The sequence below is a fragment of the Halichoerus grypus genome, chromosome 6, assembly GCF_964656455.1.
Source record: "Halichoerus grypus chromosome 6, mHalGry1.hap1.1, whole genome shotgun sequence".
NCBI classification, from domain to species: Eukaryota; Metazoa; Chordata; class Mammalia; order Carnivora; family Phocidae; genus Halichoerus; species Halichoerus grypus.
In genome coordinates, this window is record NC_135717.1 from 171,135,919 (window position 1) to 171,149,316 (window position 13,398).

At 38.6% G+C, this 13,398-nt stretch overlaps 2 protein-coding genes across 7 annotated transcripts in view; one reads left to right on the forward strand and one right to left on the reverse strand.

Annotated features, from left to right (window-relative positions):
- Nucleotides 1–13,398, reverse strand: part of ST13 (ST13 Hsp70 interacting protein) — a 54,623-nt gene that overhangs the window by 20,243 nt on the left and 20,982 nt on the right. The window contains exons 1-4 of one of the 4 annotated variants that reach the window (XM_036072609.2): nucleotides 9,934–10,408; nucleotides 4,469–4,526; nucleotides 1,973–2,048; nucleotides 128–198 (exon numbers count right to left, since the gene is read on the reverse strand). In XM_036072609.2, the coding sequence (XP_035928502.1) occupies nucleotides 128–198; nucleotides 1,973–2,048; nucleotides 4,469–4,526; nucleotides 9,934–10,043 (315 nt within the window). In that variant the 5' untranslated portion in view covers nucleotides 10,044–10,408. Of the gene's footprint in view, nucleotides 1–127; nucleotides 199–1,972; nucleotides 2,049–4,468; nucleotides 4,527–9,730; nucleotides 9,840–9,933; nucleotides 10,409–13,398 lie in introns of those variants that run through there. The other 3 variants (XM_078076676.1, XM_036072611.2, XM_036072610.2) reach the window with 3 other exon arrangements.
- The window catches only part of XPNPEP3 (X-prolyl aminopeptidase 3), a 73,888-nt gene continuing 71,065 nt past the window's right edge, over nucleotides 10,576–13,398 (forward strand). For 2 of the 3 annotated variants that reach the window (XM_036072604.2, XM_078076675.1), the window contains exon 1: nucleotides 10,576–10,740. In XM_036072604.2, the coding sequence (XP_035928497.1) occupies nucleotides 10,677–10,740 (64 nt within the window). In that variant the 5' untranslated portion in view covers nucleotides 10,576–10,676. The remainder of the gene's footprint in view (nucleotides 10,741–13,398) is intronic. The other variant, XM_036072606.2, reaches the window with a different exon arrangement.

Below are 13,398 nucleotides of genomic sequence, written 5' to 3' on the forward strand. Positions count from 1 at the left end.
TAAATACCTTAAGTCAGAGAAAGATTTAGTATGTTCTTTTCCTGGCAGAATTATGTCATAAAATCATTGCAATAGGTGGGACCTTCACATTCCTTACAACAAGCAGAAAATAAGCCACTGAACTTACCTCTACATTTTCATCTCCCATTTCTTGAGGGGCATCAGTATCTGGTTCAATCACACCTTCATTGTCAATTTCTGCCAAAATTAAGAAAATGACCATAAGACCTGTGCTGTCCCATACAGCAGCCACTAGTTGCATAAGACTCTTAAAAACTAATGAACTATGGCCACTCCAACTGATAACCTAATTAACTGATGCACTGTAAAATATTTCCCCATTAAATACTACTTTATTCTTTTGTAAACATATTTCAACGGTTGCATCATCTAGGATATTTATCACTGTTTTGTAGTGGGAATGTTGGCAAGTGCAGTTTCTAGTACTACACAGAGACACCACTGATTTAGTCAGTGTCAGCAAAATGATTCAAATATTTTATTCTACACATCAATGTAATGTTTTCAAAAATATTTTATGCAGATAGCACAAGTTAGAGTGATGATGTAAATCGTAATAAAAAAATTTTTTTTTTTTACAGATAAATTTTAGGATAAAGCACAATGCTGAGGCAGACTCTAAATCAAAAGCTAGCACTATAACCAAAACAGCAAAGAAAGAAACTAGAAAGAGATATAAGTCATAAATTTCAGGACAGACAACTGTAACTTGCTACAGTAAAGGAAAACATAATAACTGTTCAATATAAAAAAACTTTTCAAGATAATAGATAAAATATTAAGAGACATTTTTAGCAAACAGAGTGAATTTAATGTTTAACGCTGACAGTCAAAAAAGAATGAAACTGAGGGGCAGCCGGCTGGCCCAGTCAGAAGAGCATGTGACTCCTGATCTCAGGGTTGTGAGTTCAAGACCCACATTGGGTATGGAGATTAAATAAATAAACTTAAAAAAAAAAAAAAACAAAAGAATGAAACTGAAATTAGCTACCTGAAATTCAAATTGTCGTCGAACAAAAAAATTTTCATCAACTTTTACTAGGAACTGAATTTGTACCTTTGTCTAACTATAAAACAGCTTAATTCATATACAAAAAAGAAAATGCTTTTGGATGAAGAGATGGTAAGTCATTATCATAGTTATGGAAATTGTTGGGAAATAGTAAGACTGAAAAAGGTATTTTACAAAAAGTGAAAGATCATCAATTAAGCCCGCAAACAAGAAGTCCTTTCTAACAGTATCAAAGATCAATTGATTCAAAATTCGAAAAATTACATTTCTTTAGCTTTTAGACAGAGTCTATGAATTAAGAGACTGCCCATTTAATAACTGGGATATGTATTTATAGTCTCAAAGGACTTCCAAATTTAGGAAAAGATTTTTGTCAGTTTGCAGCCTAAAAAAACTCCCAAACAAAAAAAACAAAATTCATGGCGTATCATTTCTTCTAAAATGAACAAGTTTAATCAATGTGGGTGCAAGTAGTAACAGAATAATTTTCTGGTACTTGATTCAGTTATTGGAAAACTTTTACATATATTTACAACAACTTGGGTATGTTACCCAACTACAAATTTCATTAAGTCTGCATATACAGCAAATATTTCCACAAAAATATAACATCTAACATCTGCATTGAAATGTGCTGTAAGTATAAAATACACTCTGGATTTTGAAGACTTAGTATGAAAAAAAGGAAAAGATCTCACTAATAATTTTTCCATATTGATTACACGTTGAAATGTTAATATTTTAGATAGTTTAGATATGTTAATTTCATCTGTTTAATTTTTAAATTTTTTAAACGTGGCTACCAGAAAATTTTAAGTTTCATATGTAGCTCAGCTACATTACATTTCTATTAGCCTTGATTTAGTCAATTTAGTAAAAATCGGCACAGGATCTCATCATGAGATTATCAAATACAAACTAACTACACAATCTCCTCACCTAGATCACTTTCCTCACTTGATGGTTCGTCTGTCTTTATGTTTTCCTCCGCCTTCTTACTATCTGTTTTTTCTTCCTAGCAAAGGGAAGGCAAACAATGCTTTCAGTATTTAGTAACACGCCCAATATATATACTAATTTATAAAAACATATATAAACTGTTCACATACATTGTATTTCAGTTGTTAATATACCCTTTCTTACACTGTTTTGGTAAACTTGCTTTAGTTTTGTTTTCATTTCTCTTTTTAAAGTAAGAATAGGTAAAATCCCTCCTCCAAACCTTTTAAACAAGTTTTAGAACTTAAAAAATGCTGGATTGTAGGAACCTAATACAAATGCATAACCCATACTTATGTTGCACCCTCAACAGGCACTGTGGTCCACAACTCTCCATAATCAACACATTACTATTTCTGCAAAATAAAGTCTGAGCATTCTTAGTGGGATACAAACTATAAATAGCCTCACATCTGTTCAGATTATGCTTTACTGCCAAACAAATACACTAAAAAATCTTTACATTTTCAAGGGTTTTGAGTTTGGAATTTCAAATATGAAACAATGGAACTGTAATACATAAATGATGAGAATTCAAAGAATTTCAAGGTACACATGATGAAAACCAAATTTCCTTCCCATCCTGTAAGTAACCAGTGTGGTTTCTGGGTATCCCATTAGATATTCTCAACGCATAGATAAGACAATTCTGCACTTTGACCTTTCCATTTCACAATGCTGTGTTTCATAAAAAATATATCACAACCAGCACACCCCCATCTATTCATTTAACTGTATTAGTATATATTATATAACCAGTGAATTAGGTTGCGACTTTTTATAATTCTTAAAAATTAGGTTCAAAACCCTACCTCATTACAAAATATATGTTGAGACCCTACCATGTGCAAGGTGTCAGATGCTTTAGCATGTAATTCCAAATCAGAATGTTTTCTTACAAAAATATTTTAGCAGAGACATAGATTAAATATAATTTTGTCTTCATAGATGTTTACCATATAGCAAAATATCCTGTCTAGGTATCCTATCAAAGTATCCTATCAGGAACTAGTAACTCTGACGAATGACTCCTCTAAAGTAACTACTTTTGGGGCTTTTAACTTCTCTCACTTCACTTGTTCAAAGATAGAACTTCTGATCTCATATCCAGATAGATAAACCTTGTTTAAGGTTCTAAAAAATAAAACAGTAAATTTTCTTAACAATTTAAGACTGCTAACCAGAAAACTTAGGGAGAAGCACATGGTTGGCTCAGGTCATGATTGCAGGGTTGGGAGATTCAGCCCCATGTAGGGCTCTATGCTCAGCTCGGTGTCTGCTTAAGATTCTCTCTCTCTGTTCCCCCACCCCTCGTGTTCTCTCTCTAAAAAAAGAAAGGAAGGGAAGAAGTAAACTTGGGGAAAAATATTTTAGGCATGAAAACACAAAATAGGACAAATAAGAATTCTGAAGGAAGCATTTTTTTTGAAGGAAGGAAGGGAGGGAAGAAGGGAAGAAGGAAAGGAAGAAAGGAAAAAACAGGAAAGAATGGGAAGGGTTTTTGGAGGAGGATCGGAAATTAAAATAAAAATGAAATTAAAATGAGTGCTGGGACAGCTAGGAAGCTTGGCTTGGCATTAACCCCCACCTCTGTCCATTGTTAGGGCTGGTTTCCTGCCCACTTTATTTTTTTTAAAAGACTTTATTTATTTAGTTGACAGAGACAGACACAGTGAGAAAGGGAACACAAGCAGGGGGAGTGGGAGAGGGAGAAGCAGGCTTCCTGCTGAGCAGGGAACCCAATGCGGGGCTCGATCCCAGGACCCTGGGATCATGACCTGAGGCGAAGGCAGACGCTTAGTGACTGAGCCACCCAGGCGCCCCTCCTGCCCACTTTAAAGGAGTGTAGTGGGCTCTTTTCTGCTTTCTTTCTCACGAACCACCCAAAGTCTTTTTTGTTCCCTCCACCCTGCTCTTCTCTTGAAGGAAGCATTCTTAAGGGTACACCCACCCCCATCTCTAAACATCAGCTACTGGTAAGCTCCTCCTAATCTTTTGGCATCTTTTTTTTTGGCAAATATGCTGACTCATACTCCAAAATAACCCTCAGGTGATATGGTAGAGAAACTTTGATTTGGACTATTTTTCATTTACTTCGCAAATTTTAATCAAGTACCTACCATGCATAAAACGCTGTGCTAGGTGCTAAAGATGCAATGATGATGAAGACTACGTAACGCACACAGTCACAGAGCTTACCACCCACAGGTCATGCATGTAACACACACAAGCTTTTGTTCTCAAACACAGTGAACATTCAACCCCAAATTCTCAGTGTTAAATGAGATTCCAGATACTCTATGTCCAAACAGAAATTTTACAAAGATCTTATTTCCAAGTGATCCTGGGGAAATCAGGAATGGCAATTTGAGAACAGCACTTTAAAAACCTTACAGTACTTTATCACTAAACATACACACGAAATTCATAACTTACCTTGATATTGTCTTCTGATTTAGTTTTATGAGTGGCAGGTGGTATTTTACCCCCCATGCTTGAGGAAGATGAGAAAAAAGATATTTGTTTAGAAAACTAAAATTCACTGAGCAAAGCAACATGTACTTACACTGGAAAAAAAAGATATTTAGATGGTTACTTTCTCAAACCTTTAAGAGTAAACTCAATTAATTTGAATGCTTCAGTATTAGGTTTTTCAGCTTAAAATTTTTTTTTTTTTTACTGGTTAATGAAAATCTAACCCTTTCCTTTCCTCAATAAGCCTAATAAACATTAATTATGTAGCTTCTCTGTGCCCATTCCCAAAGGAAGAGGCAGAAAAACATGCAATAACAAAATCATTTGTACAAGTTAGAATTCAGTAGGTATACTGAATCCAAAACCTCAACTTTAGTAAGCGCTCACTTAAATTAAAATAATCAGTTTATGAAATAATTATGAAGTCATAGTATAATAATTCAAAATGTTTGTTTCCTCTGACTAGGACCTACAAAGACTCTTTCTGCTTATATTTCATATGCCCCTCACAATATATATTTTCTCCTTATCCCTTCTACAATCCACCCATTAATACTTCCCCTTGGCCTTGTAAGTCCTTTCCCAAACATTCCATGACAATACCATGAATTAAAAACAAATAACTTAAAAACAAGGAGTAAAAAAGACTATGAAGAATTAGTGCTATATGCTCCATTTGGGCCAGACCCTGAAGTATATGGGCCCCATGCAGCAGCAGTACAGCGACTAAGATGTTCAATGGATTAAGGGCACTCCTCCACGATAGTGAAAACTGGAAGTCACAAGGACTTAACTAAAATTTGCCTTAAAAAAAGAAAAAGAAAAAAAAAGGCATTAACTTTTATGTAAAAAAGAGAGATATATTCACTTAGAAAACAAAGGAATCTACTTCAAAACATCCTTAGGTATTCTTTGTAACTAGAGTTATATCCATGTTTACATTCCTTTCAGGTAGATGGAATTTCTGGACACAAAGTATGTGTATGTTGGATTTAAATGGATACTGGTTTCCAAAAGGGAAATGGATTTGGTTCTTCAAGGTTCTTTTACCAATTTACGCTTGTATTAGCGGTGCATAAGAATTCCAATAATTTTTTTAAAAATCCAGTTGGTCCACACCTCGGCCAACATTTAGCTATTGTCCATCTTTTAAATATTTAGCCATTTTGATAGATGTATAGTAGTATCTCATGGTAGTTTAGTCCCTTCTCATTCATTTACTGGCCCTCTGAATAGCCTTTTGTGTAAAGTTCAACTCATCCAGCTTTCTGTTAGATTATCCTGTAATACTTATCTGTAGGTATTCTTTGTATACTCTGCATACAAGCCTTCTGTCAGTTTTATGTGTTGCAAAGATCTTCTCCCACCCCGTGGCTTGCCTTTTCACTTACAAAATGAAGCCAACATGAAACAAAACTATAAATCTAAAACAGCAAATGCAATAACAGACAAAGTTTGGAATTTCTTGTTAAGCACCAATCAAGAAAAATGCGCACACTTTCCCCATTCAGTTTAATGTGACAGTTACAAAAAAATCTTTACTTACTCAGTACCCTTAATAAAGAAAAATGGTTCCCACATGAAAAAGAATTTTTTTAATTCTTAGTTTGTAATTCAGCAAAGTAAAATGATTTAATAAGAAACAGGCATATAAACAAAATTCTTTAAAATTCTGATCTACAGAAAAACTACTTTTCAAAAGAGTAATCAAGTATTAGGGGTGCCTGGGTGGCTCAGTCGTTAAATGTCTGTCTTTGGCTCAGATCATGATCCCAGCGTTCTGGGATCAAGCCCCGCATAGCATCGGGCTCCCTGCTCAGCGGGAAGCCTGCTTCTCCTTCTCCCACTCCCCCTGCTTGTGTTCCCTCTCTCGCTGTGTCTCTGTCAAATAAATAAATAAAATCTAAAAAAAAAAAAAAAGTAATCAAACAATAGTTCTTTGCAGTTAAATTTTAATGAAAACACAGGGCTTCTTAAGCTGTGTTTTTCCTAAGTTTCAAAATGCAACTTTCAGGACACAGCCCTAACAGTCTAACTTATGTTAAAACTTTGGGAAGGGACAGTCTTACCAAGAAATGTATTATGCTAGGGGTGCCTGGGTGGCTTAGTCGGTTAAGCATCCAGTGTTTCAGCTCAGGTCGTGATCTCGGGGTTGTGGGATCAAACCCCCGGCTCTGCGCTGAGCTTGGAGTCTGCTTGAGATTCTCTTTCCCTCTCCCTCTACCCCTCACCCCACTTGCTCGCAAGAGCTCATGCTCTCGCTCTCTCACTAAAATAAGTAAATCTTTTTTTAAAAAATGTATTAAGCTAAATCTAATCCTTAGGAAAGATAAGACAAACCCATATTGAGGGAAATTATCCAAAATAACTGGCCTGTAATACGCGAAACTGCCAAGGCCATGAAAGTCAAGGAAAGATCGAAAAATCCTTTGAAAACAGAGATTAGAAGTCTCAACAATAAAGTGCAACATATAATTCTGAGAACTAGATAGCATTACTGTATCATTCTTAGTTTCCTGAATTTGGTGGTTGTATTGAAGAGACTGTCCTTGTAGGAAATACACAATGGTGCTGAGGCCACAACATTGGAAATCATTTCAGGAAAAATGTACTGTACTTGAAATTTTCCTGCAAGTTTCAAAATTTTTTTTAAATTTTAAAACAGGGAGGGAAGGAACACAAGAAGGTTATTCGTAAGTACATTTAGTTTCTCACTTTCCAAATTCTAGTTCACTACTGGAAGGTTAACACCAATTTATAGGTACAAAAATTTAATTTAATGCTTTCAAGATTTAAAACACACTAATTCCCTGCCCAACACTACAAACTGGACTTTGTCAGTATAGGCTTTTATGTTGCCAAGTAGGGCTAGTGCAGAGACCTTCCTCATATGGAATCTCCAAAACCCCATTCATAATTCTCTTAATTGCTCAAATTGCTTTGAGCAATAGTTATTAAGCACCTGTACAAAAAACTGGGTGCTATGTTCTGAATTCATTGAGAAGAGACGTGCATCCTGTTCACTTCATTTAAAGTATTTACTGAAAAGCCATGTGCCATGCACTGTGCTGGAAATTATAACACAAAGGTACTCCCTTTGATCTTAAATTACCATAAAATGAAATAATAGTGTCAAAAAATGCTTCTTCCTAAAGAAAAACAAAAATACCCCAAAACGTATTTGTTGAAAAGATCATTGTCTCCCTGGATCCTCACTGAGCCAAAAAAAATTCTTTATTTCTCTCTGCCCAATTTAAAAGGTTGTTAAATAAATTCTTAACACCAAATAAAATTTTAAACTATAAATAGTAAAAATTCTTGCAAATAGATTAAATAAACTGTTCTTCAATGTCTAAGCCTGGACACCTACGACTAATCTAGTATGAACAGAGAAGAACTCTGATATGCTTTCAACTTGAGGAGCCCTTATGGTAGGATTAGGCCTGGGAACATTTCTGGACCCACAAGTCTCCACATTCAGCCCAATCTCCTATAATCCTGCACTTAAGAAGGCTGACATAAAGGCAGAGAGAAATTGATGCGCTTCAAGCAAAAGCCTCAAAGACTACAAAAATTTTAGCTTAGATTAAAATAGATAACGAAAACTTCAGAATAGGGCCCCTACACGTGCCAAGATGCTTCATCCTATACTTAAACCAAAAATTTAGGATGCCACAAGAAAAATATAGCTGGACTAAAAAAATAGAATTACCTATGTGAAACGTTAAAAAAAAAAAAAAGAGAGGTAAGTATTTTCTGGAAATAATGTCTGACAATATTTTCCAGACATTAAACTGGAATTCTCTACGTAGCCATAATCACTCCAGCACAAGTTACACTGTTCTTAGAGTTGTTTTAGCTTTTTCTTCACAACTCCCTTTTTCCTCTCAGCAGTGGAACAAAACATTGTATATACTCAGTATCACGTTCAGTCTTGGCATCAACCACTTCTTCCTGTGGTATACACGTCAGCTTTACCTGGAATTCTATAAACAATTTAATTGCAGGCTCTTTCCTCTCATAAGTAAATATAAGAGATTAAAAACATACAAATATCTCAAGTGAAGGATTTGGATTATCAACTTATTCAAGAGAGAAAAAAAACACTACTAAAATCTAGGCCTGAACTCCTAGTCCTGAAATTAGCATCTTGTAGGTCTTCCCCTTACAAAACAGTATTCTTGTTAACTATTATCAACAAGTTTTTAAATTACTGCAGTAACTGTAAGTGATCTCGGAATTTTACATTTATAACATGAGCAAAATCTTACCATAGCTAGAAAACTAGTGGAGGAGAAAAACTGAGAAACTTCTTAGAGGGAAAATATCGGACCACTACATACAGCGTTAGTAGATTTTAACAAGTTTCTTTCTTAGAAGAGTTTGTTGAAAGAAATATTCTTTAAAGTGTATGATTAATTATGGGTTCATCTTCCCCTATAAAAGTATCACTAAAATAGATCGATGTTTAGGGTAGTACCTCTAAGGAGTTACATTGCTTTGCACTGTCGCTATTATCACAATGAGGTGCGATTTGTGTGTCATTTAAATTCCTCACCAGTAGAAGTGATTTTTTAAAAACCGTCTCGGGGAAGACTCCCTTTTTCCCTTAAGTTCTCCTTCAATATGAAGAATATTAATCTCTATTAGACAGTAAATATCAAAACAGATTTCTGTATTTATTCATCTGTATCACTAAATAAACTGCACTTACACGGTTTCCTAGCATCTGGCACAATGCCTATTCAATTAATTCTGTGCACGTACCGAAGTACTCTAGATTTAAGGATAACAAGAATAGATCATGGTAACATGCTGGTCCTTGAAAAATCATTTTTTTTCAAATGTTTAGTGTAATGGCACCGATATTACGGAGGTACCAATAAGTGATTCCCAAAATAATTCTACGCAGTTAGAATCGCTGTAAATTTAAAAGTAATCTAATAATTACCATTTTATTATAACTCATTATGTAACAAATTATCCTTATGAAAACACTATTTTTAAAGACACAGTGTGTAAAAGAGCTATGTGCCACTGCGACCTAAGCAGGACACGAGATTTCAAGAAAACAACTCCACGCGAAAGCGAAATCTTGCAGCTCCCCCGCCCCCACGTCTACAGTGCCCAAGTCCGTGCAATCTCTGCTTTTATATTTCGCCCAAGACACACCCCTAACCACCTCAAGGTGAGAGAACCCAGCTGTGCCTCCTCCTTCCCCACCTCTGTACTATCTAAGCTTCCCAATCCTCCATTAGACCCCGAAGTCGCCTCCGGTTCCTGGCCAGGGAGAGCCACAAACAAGCGGCGACTCGGCGGCCCTCGTGGCGGAGCTCCCCGTTCGTCCGCCCCACGCCAGCTCCCGCCCAGCTTCCCCTCCGGCCGTCCCTCTTCCCACCCCCAACGGTCCTCGGCCCCGGTCTCACCTCTCCACCCACTCCCGCAGGAAACGCATTTCCTCGGTGTGCAGAACGCTCGGATCCTGCTTACACATTTTCACGAAGGCCCGAAGCTCGCTCACTTTGCGGGGGTCCATGGTCCAGAGGCGGTGAAAGGCGGCAGGCGCGGCTTAGGTTGCGGCCCGATTCCAAGCCCGGGCACTAGCTCAGCGTGATCGTGTGGAAGGGGGCGGCTGCCGCGAGGCAGAACAGACTAGAACCTCCCCGGCTGCTGGCTCCGCCTACCCAACGGTCTCGTGACCCCGGGTCCTACGCCCGTTCATTCCTACTCCCTCCGCCTCTGCCCCTGCGCACTTCCTAGAACCTTCTAGAAGTGTGGCTGTTCACGCTGTTGCCTGCCTTTCTACGCATGCATTCTTGTATTCTAAATCTGAGCGAGTTCTCTGAATCAGTCCCCCCACATGGTGCTTTCAAGGAGACGGGAAATATCAGCCCCTGCAGGGAATCATTTAGTTTCAGACATTCTGTTCGTGTGGGCATTAAGTGGAGCACGACGACAGGACAGCAAGCGGGCGCTCCCGCAAGGACGTCAGTCACAGCTCTGGGCGTGACGTCAGCATTCAGCGCCGCTATGGAAGGAAAGCCCGCCGAGCGGCGCTGGCCGGAAGGGGAGGGGCGCTTGGCCTGGTTTCCTGGCGACGCAATTCTGCGGACGGCCGCTTCTCCGGCTACTTTTCTCTTTTCCGTTCTGCCGCGTGAGCGAGGCCGTCATGCTTTGGTTACTCTCAGCAACTAAGCTGGTTCCCGCCGTAGCAAGCGCCCGCTGCCTCTCAGGTTAGATTCATCTCCCACGGTGTCCCCTCCGGGGCTTGCTCTCTGAGAAACCTGAGGTGCCCCAGAGGGATCCAAGTTGGTCTCAGGCGATCTCTGGTTCGGCGGACCCTTCTCCTGCTGGGGCCTCCACTCCCAAATCCTTTGTGCGCTCCTCGGATTTCTTTACCTGCTGCTTCTGGAAGAGGGTGGGCCCTGTGTTCTCCCTACCGTTGAGGTATTCTGGGAAGCCGGAATGACTGCAGAGAGAAAAGTGTGTGTCATCCCCCAGAGGGGCTGTCTTCAAAGTTCCTCGGACTCCTAGAAGTTGTGTCAGTTTTCACTTGCGTAAATAACGAAGTGTCTCAAATCAAGTAGCTCGTGTTTCTGTTAGGTTACTATAAAATCCTGTTTTCGTGTTTTCAAAGAGTTGACTTGAGAGCTGGCTCCAGCATGTACAAGAAACATGTTTAGTAACACAAATCCTTTGAGCGGTTCCTCTCGGAATGCTTGGAAATACTCCCGGGGCTTTTTAATGTCTGAAAGCCTTGTTCGTAAAGGCAAGATGAAGGAATCCAGGAAGTTCTTGTAGGGTGTACTCTATCGCGAACAGTTAATCTGATGAACATAAACCTCGAACAGTGAAAGCTGAATCAACTACCTTGCGGGCGGATCTGCCATTGGATCATATTTCAGGGTTTTTGGCCAGTAGGTGAACAATGTGTGAACCAGAGCACATGCTTGGCGTGTATTTCTTTCTTTTTTTTATAAAGGTTTTATTTATTTGATAGAGAGAGACCCAGCGAGAGAGGGAACACAAGCAGGGAGAGTGGGAGAGGGAGAAGCAGGCTTCCCACGGAGCAGGGAGCCCGACGCTGGGCTCGATCCCAGGACCCTAGGATCATGACTTGAGCTGGAGACAGACGCTTAAGGACTGAGCCACCCAGGCGCCCCTTGGCGTGTATTTCTTACATTGATCTACTTTAATGAAAGTGGGATGGTAATTATAAGATTTTTTTCCTTAAAAAAGTAAAAACCACTGTCCAGTGCACAGAATTTGCTCTTTGATTCTAATAGTTAAGTTGCAGAAAGCTCTTCTCCATAGGAGTAGATGAATAGATACGTAGTCTTAATCACAGAAGCCACAACCTATGATTTAGAGCCAGAACCATCTTTTGCTTGTGACTTTTTTTTTTTTTTTTAACTGAGGCTTTGTGTAAAACCTTATTAATGAAAGTGTGTGTGTGTGTGTTTTTTTTAAGATTTTATTTATTAGAGAGAGCACAAGCAGGGGGAGCAGCAGAGGGAGAGGGAGAAGCAGGCTCCCTGCTGTGCATGGAGCCCAATATGGGGCTCAATCCCAGGACCCTGCGATCATGACCTGAGCCACCCAGGCGCCCCATGGAAGGTTAACACTAGACATTGGATTATACATGCCAAGGTCTTTGAAAAATATATTCGTTATGCTTCATTTTGCCTTAAAGCAATAAGTAAATTTAATCATTTCCTAACATTAACACCATGATATATATATTGGTGTTTTGAATGGATGATCTCCTTGGATCTTCACAAGTCCAATAAGTTAGGGCAGTTACCCTCATTTTACTGAACTGAAACCAACACAGGATCACAAGTTGCAAGTCAGCAATTTTAGTTGTATAATTGCTGTCTACTGCTTTTTCTGTTATACCACCAGTAGGTCTTAAGTCTGGCTTATTAGAGTCTTTTTGGAACTTTTTATTGAGCCAAAAAGAATGTTCTCTTCATTCAATAACTTTAGTAGTCACTGTGGATGAATCTCCACTTCCCTGGAGTTGCTCACTGTCATGTCAGGGTGATAGACAAGCAATAGATAAATGACGGTATAGCAATAGATTCTAAGAGTCTTGACTCAAGTGGCATAGGGGCTCAAGAAAGGCAGTAATGGGTTGTAAAAAATGTCATTTGGGGATTTTACTAAGTTTCAGAGTTTGAAAATTTTATTCTCTTGATATGCTCATAAATAGAACTTTGCATGTCTGTGGTGCTCTTGGTTGCCATTCTTTAGAAAGGCTCTGTAGTATAGAGTATTGAGTACAATAGGAAACTTTCTCATCTGTGAGAGTCATGCAATCCTAAAGTGAAAACATTGAATAAAGAATACGTAATTTTTTAAAAGCCTGTTTGCAGTTAATTCATTCAACAAACATTGAGCACCACATGTGAGCATGGAGCATGGTTTCTACCATCGTGGTAGACAAAGAAGCAAGTAATTGTAATATAACATACTAAATTTAGTAATAGTGATGGGGAAAAAGAAAAAGTGATAGATGTTTCCTGGCAGCAGGGAGAGGCCAAGAGGAAATGTGGGCATGCCCTTAAACATTAGGAGACATTTGAGACTTGAAAAAGGCTTTTATCAAGCAGACTAGAGTAACAGAGTCATTCTGCCAAAGGGAGCATATGCAAAGGCATGGAACAAAGCTTTTCAATCCTCAGTAAGCCTGGAGGAGCTTTTCAGAAATCTGTTCGTAGGCATGTAGTAGGTGTTAGACCAGATGGTTCTGTGGTCAGATAAGTTTGGGGAGTGCTGCATTTCATCATGTCCGTAATAGACTAATTCTAAGTCTCCAAAAAAAAAGGTATTTGGCAGTAATTTGCAAACTGTATTTGACCATGGGGCCCTTTTTCTGTGGTGAACTG